The sequence below is a fragment of the Notolepis coatsorum genome (assembly GCF_963971535.1).
Source record: "Notolepis coatsorum genome assembly, chromosome: 7".
Taxonomy (NCBI): domain Eukaryota; kingdom Metazoa; phylum Chordata; class Actinopteri; order Aulopiformes; family Paralepididae; genus Notolepis; species Notolepis coatsorum.
Window position 1 is genome coordinate 178,080,138 of NC_140171.1, and position 18,644 is coordinate 178,098,781.

Below are 18,644 nucleotides of genomic sequence, written 5' to 3' on the forward strand. Positions count from 1 at the left end.
CCAGCTCACAGCTCCGGGGCTGGTGACGAACGCAATCTCCGCTCGGCCACCTAACCGCCTCGATTAAATGTACATTTAAACAATTCATCTTTTGTGGAAGATCAACAACCACCCACGGAACTATCTGTTGGCGATAAGGGTTCCGCACGGACCATATTGCTTGTTACTTTCCTGTCAGCACACTAACTGTTCGCTTAACGTCAACAGAGTTTAACATTAAATAAATGTTTATCGTCTTCTTTCGACATCCCCGCCTCAGACTCCTATCCTTCTCATGATTATGAATATGTAACGGAACGTAGGCCAATCTCACTAACGTTACTCGACCGAAATCAATTAGCAACATGAATCACCGGTACTACTAGCTAGCTGGCTAACTAGCTAACGTTACTATCTCCCGTCAAAACGTTAGCTGTAATGGATCATACATGATGTGGTGTGCTGTTAGTTATCTGAAAATAATGCTCTATACACGGGGGGGGGGGGGTAATTAACGTGAGCTAACGTTAGCCGAGTGGTTTGCATGGCCACTGGACAGTAACGTTAGCTACAGCTTCGTTAGCCTAGCTAACGTTAGCTACATATCTAGCAAGCTATAGACAAAGAACGTTTAATGTAGGGCTGGGCGATAAAACGATAACTATCGCGATAAATTATTTCCTCGAAATAAACATGAAACGTGGTCGCAAAGTTTCGATATATCGATTTTCCAAGCTTGGATATGAGCACACGCACTAACAACCAATCAGTGAAGGAGATGGCCGAGAGCGAAGGAGACCCGGAAAGAGACCCAGAGGTAGGACTCACTCAACAACAAGGCTTGCTAGGCTAATTAGCTTGCACGGCGCTGTTTTATATATTTACGTGCCGAGTATGTGTGTGGCGTGAATTCTGAGGCCACGTTTATAGTAGTGTGGGGTATACAGTGGACGTCATTTCAATATATTGTGGCGGAAGAGAGTATTTTAGTGTCATATTTAGCACATTGTCATGGAATACACCGCTTAGAAACAACAGGCTGGCTAGGATAACTAGCTTGCACGGCGCTGTTTTATATATTTACGTGCAGAGTATGTGTGTGGCGTGAATTCTGAGGCCACGTTTATAGTAGTGTGGGGTATACAGTGGACGTCGTTTCAATATATTGTGGCGGAAGAGAGTATTTTAGTGTCATATTTATTACATTGTCATGAGATACTCCGCTTGTCGGCTAACTGCTAACGTGCGCGGACTGATGACGACATCAACTCGACTCGAGACATTCGCAGCAGCATAAGAAGTTAATTAAACTTGACAGACATTATATCGACGATAATTATCGATATCGAGTTATATGAAAATAATTTTATAATTTTATCGCGATAACGTTTTTGGTCATATCGCCCAGCCCTACTGTATACTGTATACTCAGGGAGCGAAATTAACTGGTAGCCCTGCTGGTTGTTCTCTCTGGTTCTTACTCAGTAACTCTAACCCTGGTAGCCCTGCTGGTTGTTCTCTCTGGTTCTTACTCAGTAACACTAACCCTGGTAGCCCTGCTGGTTGTTCTCTCTGGTTCTTACTCAGTAACACTAACCCTGGTAGCCCTGCTGGTTGTTCTCTCTGGTTCTTACTCAGTAACTCTAACCCTGGTAGCCCTGCTGGTTGTTCTCTCTGGTTCTTACTCAGTAACACTAACCCTGGTAGCCCTGCTGGTTGTTCTCTCTGGTTCTTACTCAGTAACTCTAACCCTGGTAGCCCTGCTGGTTGTTCTCTCTGGTTCTTACTCAGTAACTCTAACCCTGGTAGCCCTGCTGGTTGTTCTCTCTGGTTCTTACTCAGTAACTCTAACCCTGGTAGCCCTGCTGGTTGTTCTCTCTGGTTCTTACTCAGTAACCCTAACCCTGGTAGCCCTGCTGGTTGTTCTCTCTGGTTCTTACTCAGTAACTCTAACCCTGGTAGCCCTGCTGGTTGTTCTCTCTGGTTCTTACTCAGTATCTCTAACCCTGGTAGCCCTGCTGGTTGTTCTCTCTGGTTCTTACTCAGTAACCCTAACCCTGGTAGCCCTGCTGGTTGTTGTCTCTGGTTCTTACTCAGTAACCCTAACCCTGGTAGCCCTGCTGGTTGTTCTCTCTGGTTCTTACTCAGTAACTCTAACCCTGGTAGCCCTGCTGGTTGTTCTCTCTGGTTCTTACTCAGTAACTCTAACCCTGGTAGCCCTGCTGGTTGTTCTCTCTGGTTCTTACTCAGTAACCTAACCCTGGTAGCCCTGCTGGTTGTTCTCTGTAGTTCTTACTCAGTAACCCTAACCCTGGTAGCCCTGCTGGTTGTTCTCTCTGGTTCTTACTCAGTAACTCTAACCCTGGTAGCCCTGCTGGTTGTTCTCTCTGGTTCTTACTCAGTAACTCTAACCCTGGTAGCCCTGCTGGTTGTTCTCTCTGGTTCTTACTCAGTAACACTAACCCTGGTAGCCCTGCTGGTTGTTCTCTCTGGTTCTTACTCAGTAACCTAACCCTGGTAGCCCTGCTGGTTGTTCTCTCTGGTTCTTACTCAGTAACTCTAACCCTGGTAGCCCTGCTGGTTGTTCTCTCTGGTTCTTACTCAGTAACCCTAACCCTGGTAGCCCTGCTGGTTGTTCTCTCTGGTTCTTACTCAGTAACCCTAACCCTGGTAGCCCTGCTGGTTGTTCTCTCTGGTTCTTACTCAGTAACACTAACCCTGGTAGCCCTGCTGGTTGTTCTCTCTGGTTCTTACTCAGTAACTCTAACCCTGGTAGCCCTGCTGGTTGTTCTCTCTGGTTCTTACTCAGTATCTCTAACCCTGGTAGCCCTGCTGGTTGTTCTCTCTGGTTCTTACTCAGTAACACTAACCCTGGTAGCCCTGCTGGTTGTTCTCTCTGGTTCTTACTCAGTAACTCTAACCCTGGTAGCCCTGCTGGTTGTTCTCTCTGGTTCTTACTCAGTAACTCTAACCCTGGTAGCCCTGCTGGTTGTTCTCTCTGGTTCTTACTCAGTAACTCTAACCCTGGTAGCCCTGCTGGTTGTTCTCTCTGGTTCTTACTCAGTAACCCTAACCCTGGTAGCCCTGCTGGTTGTTCTCTCTGGTTCTTACTCAGTAACTCTAACCCTGGTAGCCCTGCTGGTTGTTCTCTCTGGTTCTTACTCAGTAACTCTAACCCTGGTAGCCCTGCTGGTTGTTCTCTCTGGTTCTTACTCAGTAACTCTAACCCTGGTAGCCCTGCTGGTTGTTCTCTCTGGTTCTTACTCAGTAACCTAACCCTGGTAGCCCTGCTGGTTGTTCTCTCTGGTTCTTACTCAGTAACCCTAACCCTGGTAGCCCTGCTGGTTGTTCTCTCTGGTTCTTACTCAGTAACCCTAACCCTGGTAGCCCTGCTGGTTGTTCTCTCTGGTTCTTACTCAGTAACTCTAACCCTGGTAGCCCTGCTGGTTGTTCTCTCTGGTTCTTACTCAGTAACTCTAACCCTGGTAGCCCTGCTGGTTGTTCTCTCTGGTTCTTACTCAGTAACACTAACCCTGGTAGCCCTGCTGGTTGTTCTCTCTGGTTCTTACTCAGTAACCCTAACCCTGGTAGCCCTGCTGGTTGTTCTCTCTGGTTCTTACTCAGTAACTCTAACCCTGGTAGCCCTGCTGGTTGTTCTCTCTGGTTCTTACTCAGTAACTCTAACCCTGGTAGCCCTGCTGGTTGTTCTCTCTGGTTCTTACTCAGTAACTCTAACCCTGGTAGCCCTGCTGGTTGTTCTCTCTGGTTCTTACTCAGTAACCCTAACCCTGGTAGCCCTGCTGGTTGTTCTCTCTGGTTCTTACTCAGTAACTCTAACCCTGGTAGCCCTGCTGGTTGTTCTCTCTGGTTCTTACTCAGTATCTCTAACCCTGGTAGCCCTGCTGGTTGTTCTCTCTGGTTCTTACTCAGTAACTCTAACCCTGGTAGCCCTGCTGGTTGTTCTCTGTAGTTCTTACTCAGTATCTCTAACCCTGGTAGCCCTGCTGGTTGTTCTCTCTGGTTCTTACTCAGTAACCCTAACCCTGGTAGCCCTGCTGGTTGTTCTCTCTGGTTCTTACTCAGTATCTCTAACCCTGGTAGCCCTGCTGGTTGTTCTCTCTGGTTCTTACTCAGTAACTCTAACCCTGGTAGCCCTGCTGGTTGTTCTCTCTGTGGTTCTTACTCAGTAACTCTAACCCTGGTAGCCCTGCTGGTTGTTCTCTCTGGTTCTTACTCAGTAACTCTAACCCTGGTAGCCCTGCTGGTTGTTCTCTCTGGTTCTTACTCAGTATCTCTAACCCTGGTAGCCCTGCTGGTTGTTCTCTCTGGTTCTTACTCAGTAACTCTAACCCTGGTAGCCCTGCTGGTTGTTCTCTGTAGTTCTTACTCAGTATCTCTAACCCTGGTAGCCCTGCTGGTTGTTCTCTCTGGTTCTTACTCAGTAACACTAACCCTGGTAGCCCTGCTGGTTGTTCTCTCTGGTTCTTACTCAGTAACTCTAACCCTGGTAGCCCTGCTGGTTGTTCTCTCTGGTTCTTACTCAGTAACTCTAACCCTGGTAGCCCTGCTGGTTGTTCTCTCTGGTTCTTACTCAGTAACTCTAACCCTGGTAGCCCTGCTGGTTGTTCTCTCTGGTTCTTACTCAGTAACTCTAACCCTGGTAGCCCTGCTGGTTGTTCTCTCTGGTTCTTACTCAGTAACTCTAACCCTGGTAGCCCTGCTGGTTGTTCTCTCTGGTTCTTACTCAGTAACTCTAACCCTGGTAGCCCTGCTGGTTGTTCTCTCTGGTTCTTACTCAGTAACCCTAACCCTGGTAGCCCTGCTGGTTGTTCTCTCTGGTTCTTACTCAGTAACCCTAACCCTGGTAGCCCTGCTGGTTGTTCTCTCTGGTTCTTACTCAGTAACTCTAACCCTGGTAGCCCTGCTGGTTGTTCTCTCTGGTTCTTACTCAGTAACCCTAACCCTGGTAGCCCTGCTGGTTGTTCTCTCTGTAGTTCTTACTCAGTAACACTAACCCTGGTAGCCCTGCTGGTTGTTCTCTCTGGTTCTTACTCAGTAACTCTAACCCTGGTAGCCCTGCTGGTTGTTCTCTCTGGTTCTTACTCAGTAACTCTAACCCTGGTAGCCCTGCTGGTTGTTCTCTCTGGTTCTTACTCAGTAACTCTAACCCTGGTAGCCCTGCTGGTTGTTCTCTGTGGTTCTTACTCAGTAACTCTAACCCTGGTAGCCCTGCTGGTTGTTCTCTCTGGTTCTTACTCAGTAACTCTAACCCTGGTAGCCCTGCTGGTTGTTCTCTCTGGTTCTTACTCAGTAACTCTAACCCTGGTAGCCCTGCTGGTTGTTCTCTCTGGTTCTTACTCAGTATCTCTAACCCTGGTAGCCCTGCTGGTTGTTCTCTCTGGTTCTTACTCAGTAACACTAACCCTGGTAGCCCTGCTGGTTGTTCTCTCTGGTTCTTACTCAGTAACTCTAACCCTGGTAGCCCTGCTGGTTGTTCTCTCTGGTTCTTACTCAGTAACTCTAACCCTGGTAGCCCTGCTGGTTGTTCTCTCTGGTTCTTACTCAGTAACCTAACCCTGGTAGCCCTGCTGGTTGTTCTCTCTGGTTCTTACTCAGTAACTCTAACACTGGTAGCCCTGCTGGTTGTTCTCTCTGGTTCTTACTCAGTAACACTAACCCTGGTAGCCCTGCTGGTTGTTCTCTGTAGTTCTTACTCAGTAACTCTAACCCTGGTAGCCCTGCTGGTTGTTCTCTCTGGTTCTTACTCAGTAACTCTAACCCTGGTAGCCCTGCTGGTTGTTCTCTCTGGTTCTTACTCAGTAACACTAACCCTGGTAGCCCTGCTGGTTGTTCTCTGTAGTTCTTACTCAGTAACTCTAACCCTGGTAGCCCTGCTGGTTGTTCTCTCTGGTTCTTACTCAGTAACCCTAACCCTGGTAGCCCTGCTGGTTGTTCTCTCTGTAGTTCTTACTCAGTAACTCTAACCCTGGTAGCCCTGCTGGTTGTTCTCTCTGGTTCTTACTCAGTATCTCTAACCCTGGTAGCCCTGCTGGTTGTTCTCTCTGGTTCTTACTCAGTAACCTAACCCTGGTAGCCCTGCTGGTTGTTCTCTCTGGTTCTTACTCAGTAACCTAACCCTGGTAGCCCTGCTGGTTGTTCTCTCTGGTTCTTACTCAGTAACTCTAACCCTGGTAGCCCTGCTGGTTGTTCTCTCTGGTTCTTACTCAGTAACTCTAACCCTGGTAGCCCTGCTGGTTGTTCTCTCTGGTTCTTACTCAGTATCTCTAACCCTGGTAGCCCTGCTGGTTGTTCTCTCTGGTTCTTACTCAGTAACTCTAACCCTGGTAGCCCTGCTGGTTGTTCTCTCTGGTTCTTACTCAGTAACTCTAACCCTGGTAGCCCTGCTGGTTGTTCTCTCTGGTTCTTACTCAGTAACTCTAACCCTGGTAGCCCTGCTGGTTGTTCTCTCTGGTTCTTACTCAGTATCTCTAACCCTGGTAGCCCTGCTGGTTGTTCTCTCTGGTTCTTACTCAGTAACCCTAACCCTGGTAGCCCTGCTGGTTGTTCTCTCTGTAGTTCTTACTCAGTAACTCTAACCCTGGTAGCCCTGCTGGTTGTTCTCTCTGGTTCTTACTCAGTATCTCTAACCCTGGTAGCCCTGCTGGTTGTTCTCTCTGGTTCTTACTCAGTAACTCTAACCCTGGTAGCCCTGCTGGTTGTTCTCTCTGGTTCTTACTCAGTAACCCTAACCCTGGTAGCCCTGCTGGTTGTTCTCTGTGGTTCTTACTCAGTAACTCTAACCCTGGTAGCCCTGCTGGTTGTTCTCTCTGGTTCTTACTCAGTAACTCTAACCCTGGTAGCCCTGCTGGTTGTTCTCTGTGGTTCTTACTCAGTAACACTAACCCTGGTAGCCCTGCTGGTTGTTCTCTCTGGTTCTTACTCAGTAACCCTAACCCTGGTAGCCCTGCTGGTTGTTCTCTCTGGTTCTTACTCAGTAACTCTAACCCTGGTAGCCCTGCTGGTTGTTCTCTCTGGTTCTTACTCAGTAACTCTAACCCTGGTAGCCCTGCTGGTTGTTCTCTCTGGTTCTTACTCAGTATCTCTAACCCTGGTAGCCCTGCTGGTTGTTCTCTCTGGTTCTTACTCAGTAACTCTAACCCTGGTAGCCCTGCTGGTTGTTCTCTCTGGTTCTTACTCAGTAACTCTAACCCTGGTAGCCCTGCTGGTTGTTCTCTCTGTAGTTCTTACTCAGTAACTCTAACCCTGGTAGCCCTGCTGGTTGTTCTCTCTGGTTCTTACTCAGTAACACTAACCCTGGTAGCCCTGCTGGTTGTTCTCTGTAGTTCTTACTCAGTAACTCTAACCCTGGTAGCCCTGCTGGTTGTTCTCTCTGGTTCTTACTCAGTAACTCTAACCCTGGTAGCCCTGCTGGTTGTTCTCTCTGTAGTTCTTACTCAGTAACTCTAACCCTGGTAGCCCTGCTGGTTGTTCTCTCTGGTTCTTACTCAGTAACCCTAACCCTGGTAGCCCTGCTGGTTGTTCTCTCTGTAGTTCTTACTCAGTAACTCTAACCCTGGTAGCCCTGCTGGTTGTTCTCTCTGGTTCTTACTCAGTAACTCTAACCCTGGTAGCCCTGCTGGTTGTTCTCTCTGGTTCTTACTCAGTATCTCTAACCCTGGTAGCCCTGCTGGTTGTTCTCTCTGGTTCTTACTCAGTAACTCTAACCCTGGTAGCCCTGCTGGTTGTTCTCTCTGGTTCTTACTCAGTAACTCTAACCCTGGTAGCCCTGCTGGTTGTTCTCTCTGGTTCTTACTCAGTAACTCTAACCCTGGTAGCCCTGCTGGTTGTTCTCTCTGGTTCTTACTCAGTAACCCTAACCCTGGTAGCCCTGCTGGTTGTTCTCTCTGGTTCTTACTCAGTAACTCTAACCCTGGTAGCCCTGCTGGTTGTTCTCTCTGGTTCTTACTCAGTAACTCTAACCCTGGTAGCCCTGCTGGTTGTTCTCTCTGGTTCTTACTCAGTAACTCTAACCCTGGTAGCCCTGCTGGTTGTTCTCTCTGGTTCTTACTCAGTAACTCTAACCCTGGTAGCCCTGCTGGTTGTTCTCTCTGGTTCTTACTCAGTAACCCTAACCCTGGTAGCCCTGCTGGTTGTTCTCTCTGGTTCTTACTCAGTAACACTAACCCTGGTAGCCCTGCTGGTTGTTCTCTCTGGTTCTTACTCAGTAACTCTAACCCTGGTAGCCCTGCTGGTTGTTCTCTCTGGTTCTTACTCAGTATCTCTAACCCTGGTAGCCCTGCTGGTTGTTCTCTCTAGTTCTTACTCAGTAACCCTAACCCTGGTAGCCCTGCTGGTTGTTCTCTCTGGTTCTTACTCAGTAACACTAACCCTGGTAGCCCTGCTGGTTGTTCTCTCTGGTTCTTACTCAGTAACTCTAACCCTGGTAGCCCTGCTGGTTGTTCTCTCTGGTTCTTACTCAGTAACTCTAACCCTGGTAGCCCTGCTGGTTGTTCTCTCTGTGGTTCTTACTCAGTAACTCTAACCCTGGTAGCCCTGCTGGTTGTTCTCTCTGGTTCTTACTCAGTAACTCTAACCCTGGTAGCCCTGCTGGTTGTTCTCTCTGTAGTTCTTACTCAGTAACTCTAACCCTGGTAGCCCTGCTGGTTGTTCTCTCTGGTTCTTACTCAGTAACTCTAACCCTGGTAGCCCTGCTGGTTGTTCTCTCTGGTTCTTACTCAGTAACTCTAACCCTGGTAGCCCTGCTGGTTGTTCTCTCTGGTTCTTACTCAGTAACTCTAACCCTGATAGCCCTGCTGGTTGTTCTCTCTGGTTCTTACTCAGTATCTCTAACCCTGGTAGCCCTGCTGGTTGTTCTCTCTGGTTCTTACTCAGTATCTCTAACCCTGGTAGCCATGCTGGTTGTTCTCTCTGGTTCTTACTCAGTAACTCTAACCCTGGTAGCCCTGCTGGTTGTTCTCTCTGTAGTTCTTACTCAGTAACTCTAACCCTGGTAGCCCTGCTGGTTGTTCTCTCTGGTTCTTACTCAGTAACTCTAACCCTGGTAGCCCTGCTGGTTGTTCTCTCTGGTTCTTACTCAGTAACTCTAACCCTGGTAGCCCTGCTGGTTGTTCTCTCTGGTTCTTACTCAGTAACTCTAACCCTGGTAGCCCTGCTGGTTGTTCTCTCTGTAGTTCTTACTCAGTAACTCTAACCCTGGTAGCCCTGCTGGTTGTTCTCTCTGGTTCTTACTCAGTAACTCTAACCCTGGTAGCCCTGCTGGTTGTTCTCTCTGGTTCTTACTCAGTAACTCTAACCCTGGTAGCCCTGCTGGTTGTTCTCTCTGGTTCTTACTCAGTAACACTAACCCTGGTAGCCCTGCTGGTTGTTCTCTCTGGTTCTTACTCAGTAACTCTAACCCTGGTAGCCCTGCTGGTTGTTCTCTCTGGTTCTTACTCAGTAACTCTAACCCTGGTAGCCCTGCTGGTTGTTCTCTCTGGTTCTTACTCAGTAACCCTAACCCTGGTAGCCCTGCTGGTTGTTCTCTCTGGTTCTTACTCAGTAACTCTAACACTGGTAGCCCTGCTGGTTGTTCTCTCTGGTTCTTACTCAGTAACTCTAACCCTGGTAGCCCTGCTGGTTGTTCTCTCTGGTTCTTACTCAGTAACTCTAACCCTGGTAGCCCTGCTGGTTGTTCTCTCTGGTTCTTACTCAGTAACTCTAACCCTGGTAGCCCTGCTGGTTGTTCTCTCTGGTTCTTACTCAGTAACTCTAACCCTGGTAGCCCTGCTGGTTGTTCTCTCTGGTTCTTACTCAGTAACTCTAACCCTGGTAGCCCTGCTGGTTGTTCTCTCTGGTTCTTACTCAGTAACTCTAACCCTGGTAGCCCTGCTGGTTGTTCTCTGTAGTTCTTACTCAGTAACACTAACCCTGGTAGCCCTGCTGGTTGTTCTCTCTGGTTCTTACTCAGTAACCCTAACCCTGGTAGCCCTGCTGGTTGTTCTCTCTGGTTCTTACTCAGTATCTCTAACCCTGGTAGCCCTGCTGGTTGTTCTCTCTGGTTCTTACTCAGTAACTCTAACCCTGGTAGCCCTGCTGGTTGTTCTCTCTGGTTCTTACTCAGTAACTCTAACCCTGGTAGCCCTGCTGGTTGTTCTCTCTGGTTCTTACTCAGTAACTCTAACCCTGGTAGCCCTGCTGGTTGTTCTCTCTGGTTCTTACTCAGTAACCCTAACCCTGGTAGCCCTGCTGGTTGTTCTCTCTGGTTCTTACTCAGTAACCCTAACCCTGGTAGCCCTGCTGGTTGTTCTCTCTGGTTCTTACTCAGTAACTCTAACCCTGGTAGCCCTGCTGGTTGTTCTCTCTGGTTCTTACTCAGTAACTCTAACCCTGGTAGCCCTGCTGGTTGTTCTCTCTGGTTCTTACTCAGTAACCCTAACCCTGGTAGCCCTGCTGGTTGTTCTCTCTGGTTCTTACTCAGTAACTCTAACCCTGGTAGCCCTGCTGGTTGTTCTCTGTAGTTCTTACTCAGTAACTCTAACCCTGGTAGCCCTGCTGGTTGTTCTCTCTGGTTCTTACTCAGTAACTCTAACCCTGGTAGCCCTGCTGGTTGTTCTCTCTGGTTCTTACTCAGTAACTCTAACCCTGGTAGCCCTGCTGGTTGTTCTCTCTGGTTCTTACTCAGTAACTCTAACCCTGGTAGCCCTGCTGGTTGTTCTCTCTGGTTCTTACTCAGTAACTCTAACCCTGGTAGCCCTGCTGGTTGTTCTCTCTGGTTCTTACTCAGTAACCCTAACCCTGGTAGCCCTGCTGGTTGTTCTCTCTGGTTCTTACTCAGTAACTCTAACCCTGGTAGCCCTGCTGGTTGTTCTCTCTGGTTCTTACTCAGTAACCCTAACCCTGGTAGCCCTGCTGGTTGTTCTCTCTGGTTCTTACTCAGTAACTCTAACCCTGGTAGCCCTGCTGGTTGTTCTCTCTGGTTCTTACTCAGTAACCCTAACCCTGGTAGCCCTGCTGGTTGTTCTCTCTGGTTCTTACTCAGTAACTCTAACCCTGGTAGCCCTGCTGGTTGTTCTCTCTGGTTCTTACTCAGTAACCCTAACCCTGGTAGCCCTGCTGGTTGTTCTCTCTGGTTCTTACTCAGTATCTCTAACCCTGGTAGCCCTGCTGGTTGTTCTCTCTGGTTCTTACTCAGTAACTCTAACCCTGGTAGCCCTGCTGGTTGTTCTCTCTGGTTCTTACTCAGTAACCCTAACCCTGGTAGCCCTGCTGGTTGTTCTCTCTGGTTCTTACTCAGTAACTCTAACCCTGGTAGCCCTGCTGGTTGTTCTCTCTGGTTCTTACTCAGTAACCCTAACCCTGGTAGCCCTGCTGGTTGTTCTCTCTGGTTCTTACTCAGTAACTCTAACCCTGGTAGCCCTGCTGGTTGTTCTCTCTGGTTCTTACTCAGTAACTCTAACCCTGGTAGCCCTGCTGGTTGTTCTCTCTGGTTCTTACTCAGTAACCTAACCCTGGTAGCCCTGCTGGTTGTTCTCTCTGGTTCTTACTCAGTAACTCTAACCCTGGTAGCCCTGCTGGTTGTTCTCTGTGGTTCTTACTCAGTAACTCTAACCCTGGTAGCCCTGCTGGTTGTTCTCTCTGGTTCTTACTCAGTAACTCTAACCCTGGTAGCCCTGCTGGTTGTTCTCTCTGGTTCTTACTCAGTAACCCTAACCCTGGTAGCCCTGCTGGTTGTTCTCTGTAGTTCTTACTCAGTAACTCTAACCCTGGTAGCCCTGCTGGTTGTTCTCTCTGGTTCTTACTCAGTAACTCTAACCCTGGTAGCCCTGCTGGTTGTTCTCTCTGGTTCTTACTCAGTAACTCTAACCCTGGTAGCCCTGCTGGTTGTTCTCTCTGGTTCTTACTCAGTAACCCTAACCCTGGTAGCCCTGCTGGTTGTTCTCTCTGGTTCTTACTCAGTAACCCTAACCCTGGTAGCCCTGCTGGTTGTTCTCTCTGGTTCTTACTCAGTAACCCTAACCCTGGTAGCCCTGCTGGTTGTTCTCTCTGGTTCTTACTCAGTAACTCTAACCCTGGTAGCCCTGCTGGTTGTTCTCTCTGGTTCTTACTCAGTAACTCTAACCCTGGTAGCCCTGCTGGTTGTTCTCTCTGGTTCTTACTCAGTAACACTAACCCTGGTAGCCCTGCTGGTTGTTCTCTCTGGTTCTTACTCAGTAACTCTAACCCTGGTAGCCCTGCTGGTTGTTCTCTCTGGTTCTTACTCAGTAACCCTAACCCTGGTAGCCCTGCTGGTTGTTCTCTCTGGTTCTTACTCAGTAACTCTAACCCTGGTAGCCCTGCTGGTTGTTCTCTGTAGTTCTTACTCAGTAACCCTAACCCTGGTAGCCCTGCTGGTTGTTCTCTCTGGTTCTTACTCAGTAACTCTAACCCTGGTAGCCCTGCTGGTTGTTCTCTCTGGTTCTTACTCAGTAACTCTAACCCTGGTAGCCCTGCTGGTTGTTCTCTCTGGTTCTTACTCAGTAACCCTAACCCTGGTAGCCCTGCTGGTTGTTCTCTCTGGTTCTTACTCAGTAACCCTAACCCTGGTAGCCCTGCTGGTTGTTCTCTCTGGTTCTTACTCAGTAACCCTAACCCTGGTAGCCCTGCTGGTTGTTCTCTCTGGTTCTTACTCAGTAACTCTAACCCTGGTAGCCCTGCTGGTTGTTCTCTCTGGTTCTTACTCAGTAACCCTAACCCTGGTAGCCCTGCTGGTTGTTCTCTCTGGTTCTTACTCAGTAACCTAACCCTGGTAGCCCTGCTGGTTGTTCTCTCTGGTTCTTACTCAGTAACCCTAACCCTGGTAGCCCTGCTGGTTGTTCTCTCTGGTTCTTACTCAGTAACCCTAACCCTGGTAGCCCTGCTGGTTGTTCTCTCTGGTTCTTACTCAGTAACCTAACCCTGGTAGCCCTGCTGGTTGTTCTCTCTGGTTCTTACTCAGTAACCCTAACCCTGGTAGCCCTGCTGGTTGTTCTCTCTGGTTCTTACTCAGTAACCCTAACCCTGGTAGCCCTGCTGGTTGTTCTCTCTGGTTCTTACTCAGTAACCCTAACCCTGGTAGCCCTGCTGGTTGTTCTCTCTGGTTCTTACTCAGTAACTCTAACCCTGGTAGCCCTGCTGGTTGTTCTCTCTGGTTCTTACTCAGTAACTCTAACCCTGGTAGCCCTGCTGGTTGTTCTCTCTGGTTCTTACTCAGTATCTCTAACCCTGGTAGCCCTGCTGGTTGTTCTCTCTGGTTCTTACTCAGTAACTCTAACCCTGGTAGCCCTGCTGGTTGTTCTCTGTAGTTCTTACTCAGTAACTCTAACCCTGGTAGCCCTGCTGGTTGTTCTCTCTGGTTCTTACTCAGTAACCCTAACCCTGGTAGCCCTGCTGGTTGTTCTCTGTAGTTCTTACTCAGTAACCCTAACCCTGGTAGCCCTGCTGGTTGTTCTCTCTGGTTCTTACTCAGTAACACTAACCCTGGTAGCCCTGCTGGTTGTTCTCTCTGGTTCTTACTCAGTAACTCTAACCCTGGTAGCCCTGCTGGTTGTTCTCTGTAGTTCTTACTCAGTAACCCTAACCCTGGTAGCCCTGCTGGTTGTTCTCTGTAGTTCTTACTCAGTAACCCTAACCCTGGTAGCCCTGCTGGTTGTTCTCTGTAGTTCTTACTCAGTAACTCTAACCCTGGTAGCCCTGCTGGTTGTTCTCTCTGGTTCTTACTCAGTATCTCTAACCCTGGTAGCCCTGCTGGTTGTTCTCTCTGGTTCTTACTCAGTAACCCTAACCCTGGTAGCCCTGCTGGTTGTTCTCTCTGGTTCTTACTCAGTAACCCTAACCCTGGTAGCCCTGCTGGTTGTTCTCTCTGGTTCTTACTCAGTAACCCTAACCCTGGTAGCCCTGCTGGTTGTTCTCTCTGGTTCTTACTCAGTAACCCTAACCCTGGTAGCCCTGCTGGTTGTTCTCTCTGTGGTTCTTACTCAGTAACTCTAACCCTGGTAGCCCTGCTGGTTGTTCTCTCTGGTTCTTACTCAGTAACCCTAACCCTGGTAGCCCTGCTGGTTGTTCTCTCTGGTTCTTACTCAGTAACTCTAACCCTGGTAGCCCTGCTGGTTGTTCTCTCTGGTTCTTACTCAGTAACACTAACCCTGGTAGCCCTGCTGGTTGTTCTCTCTGGTTCTTACTCAGTAACTCTAACCCTGGTAGCCCTGCTGGTTGTTCTCTCTGGTTCTTACTCAGTAACTCTAACCCTGGTAGCCCTGCTGGTTGTTCTCTCTGGTTCTTACTCAGTAACTCTAACCCTGGTAGCCCTGCTGGTTGTTCTCTCTGGTTCTTACTCAGTAACTCTAACCCTGGTAGCCCTGCTGGTTGTTCTCTCTGGTTCTTACTCAGTAACCCTAACCCTGGTAGCCCTGCTGGTTGTTCTCTCTGGTTCTTACTCAGTAACTCTAACCCTGGTAGCCCTGCTGGTTGTTCTCTCTGTAGTTCTTACTCAGTAACTCTAACCCTGGTAGCCCTGCTGGTTGTTCTCTCTGGTTCTTACTCAGTAACCTAACCCTGGTAGCCCTGCTGGTTGTTCTCTCTGGTTCTTACTCAGTAACTCTAACCCTGGTAGCCCTGCTGGTTGTTCTCTCTGGTTCTTACTCAGTAACTCTAACCCTGGTAGCCCTGCTGGTTGTTCTCTCTGGTTCTTACTCAGTAACTCTAACCCTGGTAGCCCTGCTGGTTGTTCTCTCTGGTTCTTACTCAGTAACCTAACCCTGGTAGCCCTGCTGGTTGTTCTCTCTGGTTCTTACTCAGTAACCTAACCCTGGTAGCCCTGCTGGTTGTTCTCTCTGGTTCTTACTCAGTAACTCTAACCCTGGTAGCCCTGCTGGTTGTTCTCTCTGGTTCTTACTCAGTAACTCTAACCCTGGTAGCCCTGCTGGTTGTTCTCTCTGGTTCTTACTCAGTAACTCTAACCCTGGTAGCCCTGCTGGTTGTTCTCTCTGGTTCTTACTCAGTAACCTAACCCTGGTAGCCCTGCTGGTTGTTCTCTCTGGTTCTTACTCAGTAACCTAACCCTGGTAGCCCTGCTGGTTGTTCTCTCTGGTTCTTACTCAGTAACTCTAACCCTGGTAGCCCTGCTGGTTGTTCTCTCTGGTTCTTACTCAGTAACTCTAACCCTGGTAGCCCTGCTGGTTGTTCTCTCTGGTTCTTACTCAGTAACACTAACCCTGGTAGCCCTGCTGGTTGTTCTCTCTGGTTCTTACTCAGTAACTCTAACCCTGGTAGCCCTGCTGGTTGTTCTCTCTGGTTCTTACTCAGTAACTCTAACCCTGGTAGCCCTGCTGGTTGTTCTCTCTGGTTCTTACTCAGTATCTCTAACCCTGGTAGCCCTGCTGGTTGTTCTCTCTGGTTCTTACTCAGTAACTCTAACCCTGGTAGCCCTGCTGGTTGTTCTCTCTGGTTCTTACTCAGTAACCCTAACCCTGGTAGCCCTGCTGGTTGTTCTCTGTAGTTCTTACTCAGTAACTCTAACCCTGGTAGCCCTGCTGGTTGTTCTCTCTGGTTCTTACTCAGTAACTCTAACCCTGGTAGCCCTGCTGGTTGTTCTCTCTGGTTCTTACTCAGTAACTCTAACCCTGGTAGCCCTGCTGGTTGTTCTCTCTGGTTCTTACTCAGTAACCCTAACCCTGGTAGCCCTGCTGGTTGTTCTCTCTGGTTCTTACTCAGTAACCTAACCCTGGTAGCCCTGCTGGTTGTTCTCTCTGGTTCTTACTCAGTAACCCTAACCCTGGTAGCCCTGCTGGTTGTTCTCTCTGGTTCTTACTCAGTAACCCTAACCCTGGTAGCCCTGCTGGTTGTTCTCTCTGGTTCTTACTCAGTAACTCTAACCCTGGTAGCCCTGCTGGTTGTTCTCTCTGGTTCTTACTCAGTAACTCTAACCCTGGTAGCCCTGCTGGTTGTTCTCTGTAGTTCTTACTCAGTAACTCTAACCCTGGTAGCCCTGCTGGTTGTTCTCTCTGGTTCTTACTCAGTAACACTAACCCTGGTAGCCCTGCTGGTTGTTCTCTCTGGTTCTTACTCAGTAACCCTAACCCTGGTAGCCCTGCTGGTTGTTCTCTGTGGTTCTTACACAGTAACCCTAACCCTGGTAGCCCTGCTGGTTGTTCTCTCTGGTTCTTACTCAGTAACTCTAACCCTGGTAGCCCTGCTGGTTGTTCTCTGTAGTTCTTACTCAGTAACTCTAACCCTGGTAGCCCTGCTGGTTGTTCTCTCTGGTTCTTACTCAGTAACACTAACCCTGGTAGCCCTGCTGGTTGTTCTCTCTGGTTCTTACTCAGTAACACTAACCCTGGTAGCCCTGCTGGTTGTTCTCTCTGGTTCTTACTCAGTAACTCTAACCCTGGTAGCCCTGCTGGTTGTTCTCTGTAGTTCTTACTCAGTAACTCTAACCCTGGTAGCCCTGCTGGTTGTTCTCTCTGGTTCTTACTCAGTAACCCTAACCCTGGTAGCCCTGCTGGTTGTTCTCTCTGGTTCTTACTCAGTAACCCTAACCCTGGTAGCCCTGCTGGTTGTTCTCTCTGGTTCTTACTCAGTAACTCTAACCCTGGTAGCCCTGCTGGTTGTTCTCTCTGGTTCTTACTCAGTAACTCTAACCCTGGTAGCCCTGCTGGTTGTTCTCTCTGGTTCTTACTCAGTAACTCTAACCCTGGTAGCCCTGCTGGTTGTTCTCTCTGGTTCTTACTCAGTAACTCTAACCCTGGTAGCCCTGCTGGTTGTTCTCTCTGGTTCTTACTCAGTAACTCTAACCCTGGTAGCCCTGCTGGTTGTTCTCTCTGGTTCTTACTCAGTAACCTAACCCTGGTAGCCCTGCTGGTTGTTCTCTCTGGTTCTTACTCAGTAACTCTAACCCTGGTAGCCCTGCTGGTTGTTCTCTCTGGTTCTTACTCAGTAACTCTAACCCTGGTAGCCCTGCTGGTTGTTCTCTCTGGTTCTTACTCAGTAACCCTAACCCTGGTAGCCCTGCTGGTTGTTCTCTCTGGTTCTTACTCAGTAACTCTAACCCTGGTAGCCCTGCTGGTTGTTCTCTCTGGTTCTTACTCAGTAACACTAACCCTGGTAGCCCTGCTGGTTGTTGTCTCTGGTTCTTACTCAGTAACCCTAACCCTGGTAGCCCTGCTGGTTGTTCTCTCTGGTTCTTACTCAGTAACTCTAACCCTGGTAGCCCTGCTGGTTGTTCTCTCTGTAGTTCTTACTCAGTAACTCTAACCCTGGTAGCCCTGCTGGTTGTTCTCTCTGGTTCTTACTCAGTAACTCTAACCCTGGTAGCCCTGCTGGTTGTTCTCTCTGGTTCTTACTCAGTAACTCTAACCCTGGTAGCCCTGCTGGTTGTTCTCTCTGTAGTTCTTACTCAGTAACCCTAACCCTGGTAGCCCTGCTGGTTGTTCTCTCTGGTTCTTACTCAGTAACCCTAACCCTGGTAGCCCTGCTGGTTGTTCTCTCTGGTTCTTACTCAGTAACCCTAACCCTGGTAGCCCTGCTGGTTGTTCTCTCTGGTTCTTACTCAGTAACCCTAACCCTGGTAGCCCTGCTGGTTGTTCTCTGTGGTTCTTACTCGTTGGGCAGCTTGTCTACATGCAGGGCGACGGAGCCGGCCTCGTAGCCCTGCTGGTTGTTCTCTGGAGTGTCCATGTAGCGCTCGGTGTAGCCCGTGTCGTAGGCCATCCACACCGTCACCGGAGCTCCAGCGATGGCCACCTGGACACAAGCAGAAGACATCAGGCTCAGGGCTCTAAACTATACAACACATTCCCTGGAAGCTACATTTGGGGGCGACAGTGGCTCGGGAGGTTAGAGCAGTTGTCTGGTAATCCCGAAGTGTCCCGGTTCGATTCCCGCTCCTCCCGGGCAGCGTGTTGAAGTGTCCTTGAGCAAGACACTTAACCCTTGACTGCTCCTGATGAGCAGGTTGGCGCCTTGCATCTGCTGTCGGTGTGTGAATGTGTGAGTGACTGGGTAATTTTTTTTACAAATTGTAAAAGCGCTTTGGATAAAAGAGCTATATAAATGCACCATTTACAGTATATTCATACAATTTAACCCACTGTGGTTCTGGAGATGACATCATAGTATCTACACACAAACACATCAATGATGGCATATTCACGGTATTGCTACTTTCTGAAAAGCTTCAACTAAGAATTTGTTTAAAACAAAATGGCTAAAAAGCCAACGTCCGTCATGCTGACCTTGAAGACGTTGGGTTTGTGGATGAGGCCCATCAGTGAGAGGAAGCCTCCGTACGACCAGCCATGGATGGCCACGCGGGTCAGGTCCAAACACTTGTACTTGTCAGCCACGTAGTGGAGGCCCTCCACCTGGTCCTCGATCTCCACCTGTCCCTGGGGGAGGATTGATTGATTGAATGAAAATTGTATTAACAGATTGCAGAATGGGCTCAATACACACAATTGTTAAGGGGATGCAGACCAGAGAAAGACTTTCGTCTTGTTTACATCAGGGTCCCCCATTTTCAATTCATAATGAAATATGATCCATAATGGATAATAGTCCGCTTTTTTTTGGGTGGTGTGAATGCTCAGTCGAACTCTGGTGCGGACCAAACACACAAACTCTGGTCCGCCTGAAAACGTAGGTCTCGGTTCGCT

At 48.8% G+C, this 18,644-nt stretch overlaps 1 protein-coding gene across 4 annotated transcripts in view; it reads right to left on the reverse strand.

Moving 5' to 3' along the window:
• Positions 1-18,644, reverse strand: part of dpp9 (dipeptidyl-peptidase 9) — a 90,430-nt gene that overhangs the window by 2,271 nt on the left and 69,515 nt on the right. For all 4 annotated transcript variants that reach the window (XM_084317912.1, XM_084317910.1, XM_084317913.1 and 1 more), the window contains exons 18-19: positions 18,225-18,377; positions 17,591-17,733 (exon numbers count right to left, since the gene is read on the reverse strand). In XM_084317912.1, coding sequence (XP_084174038.1) covers positions 17,591-17,733; positions 18,225-18,377 — 296 coding nt within the window. The remainder of the gene's footprint in view (positions 1-17,590; positions 17,734-18,224; positions 18,378-18,644) is intronic.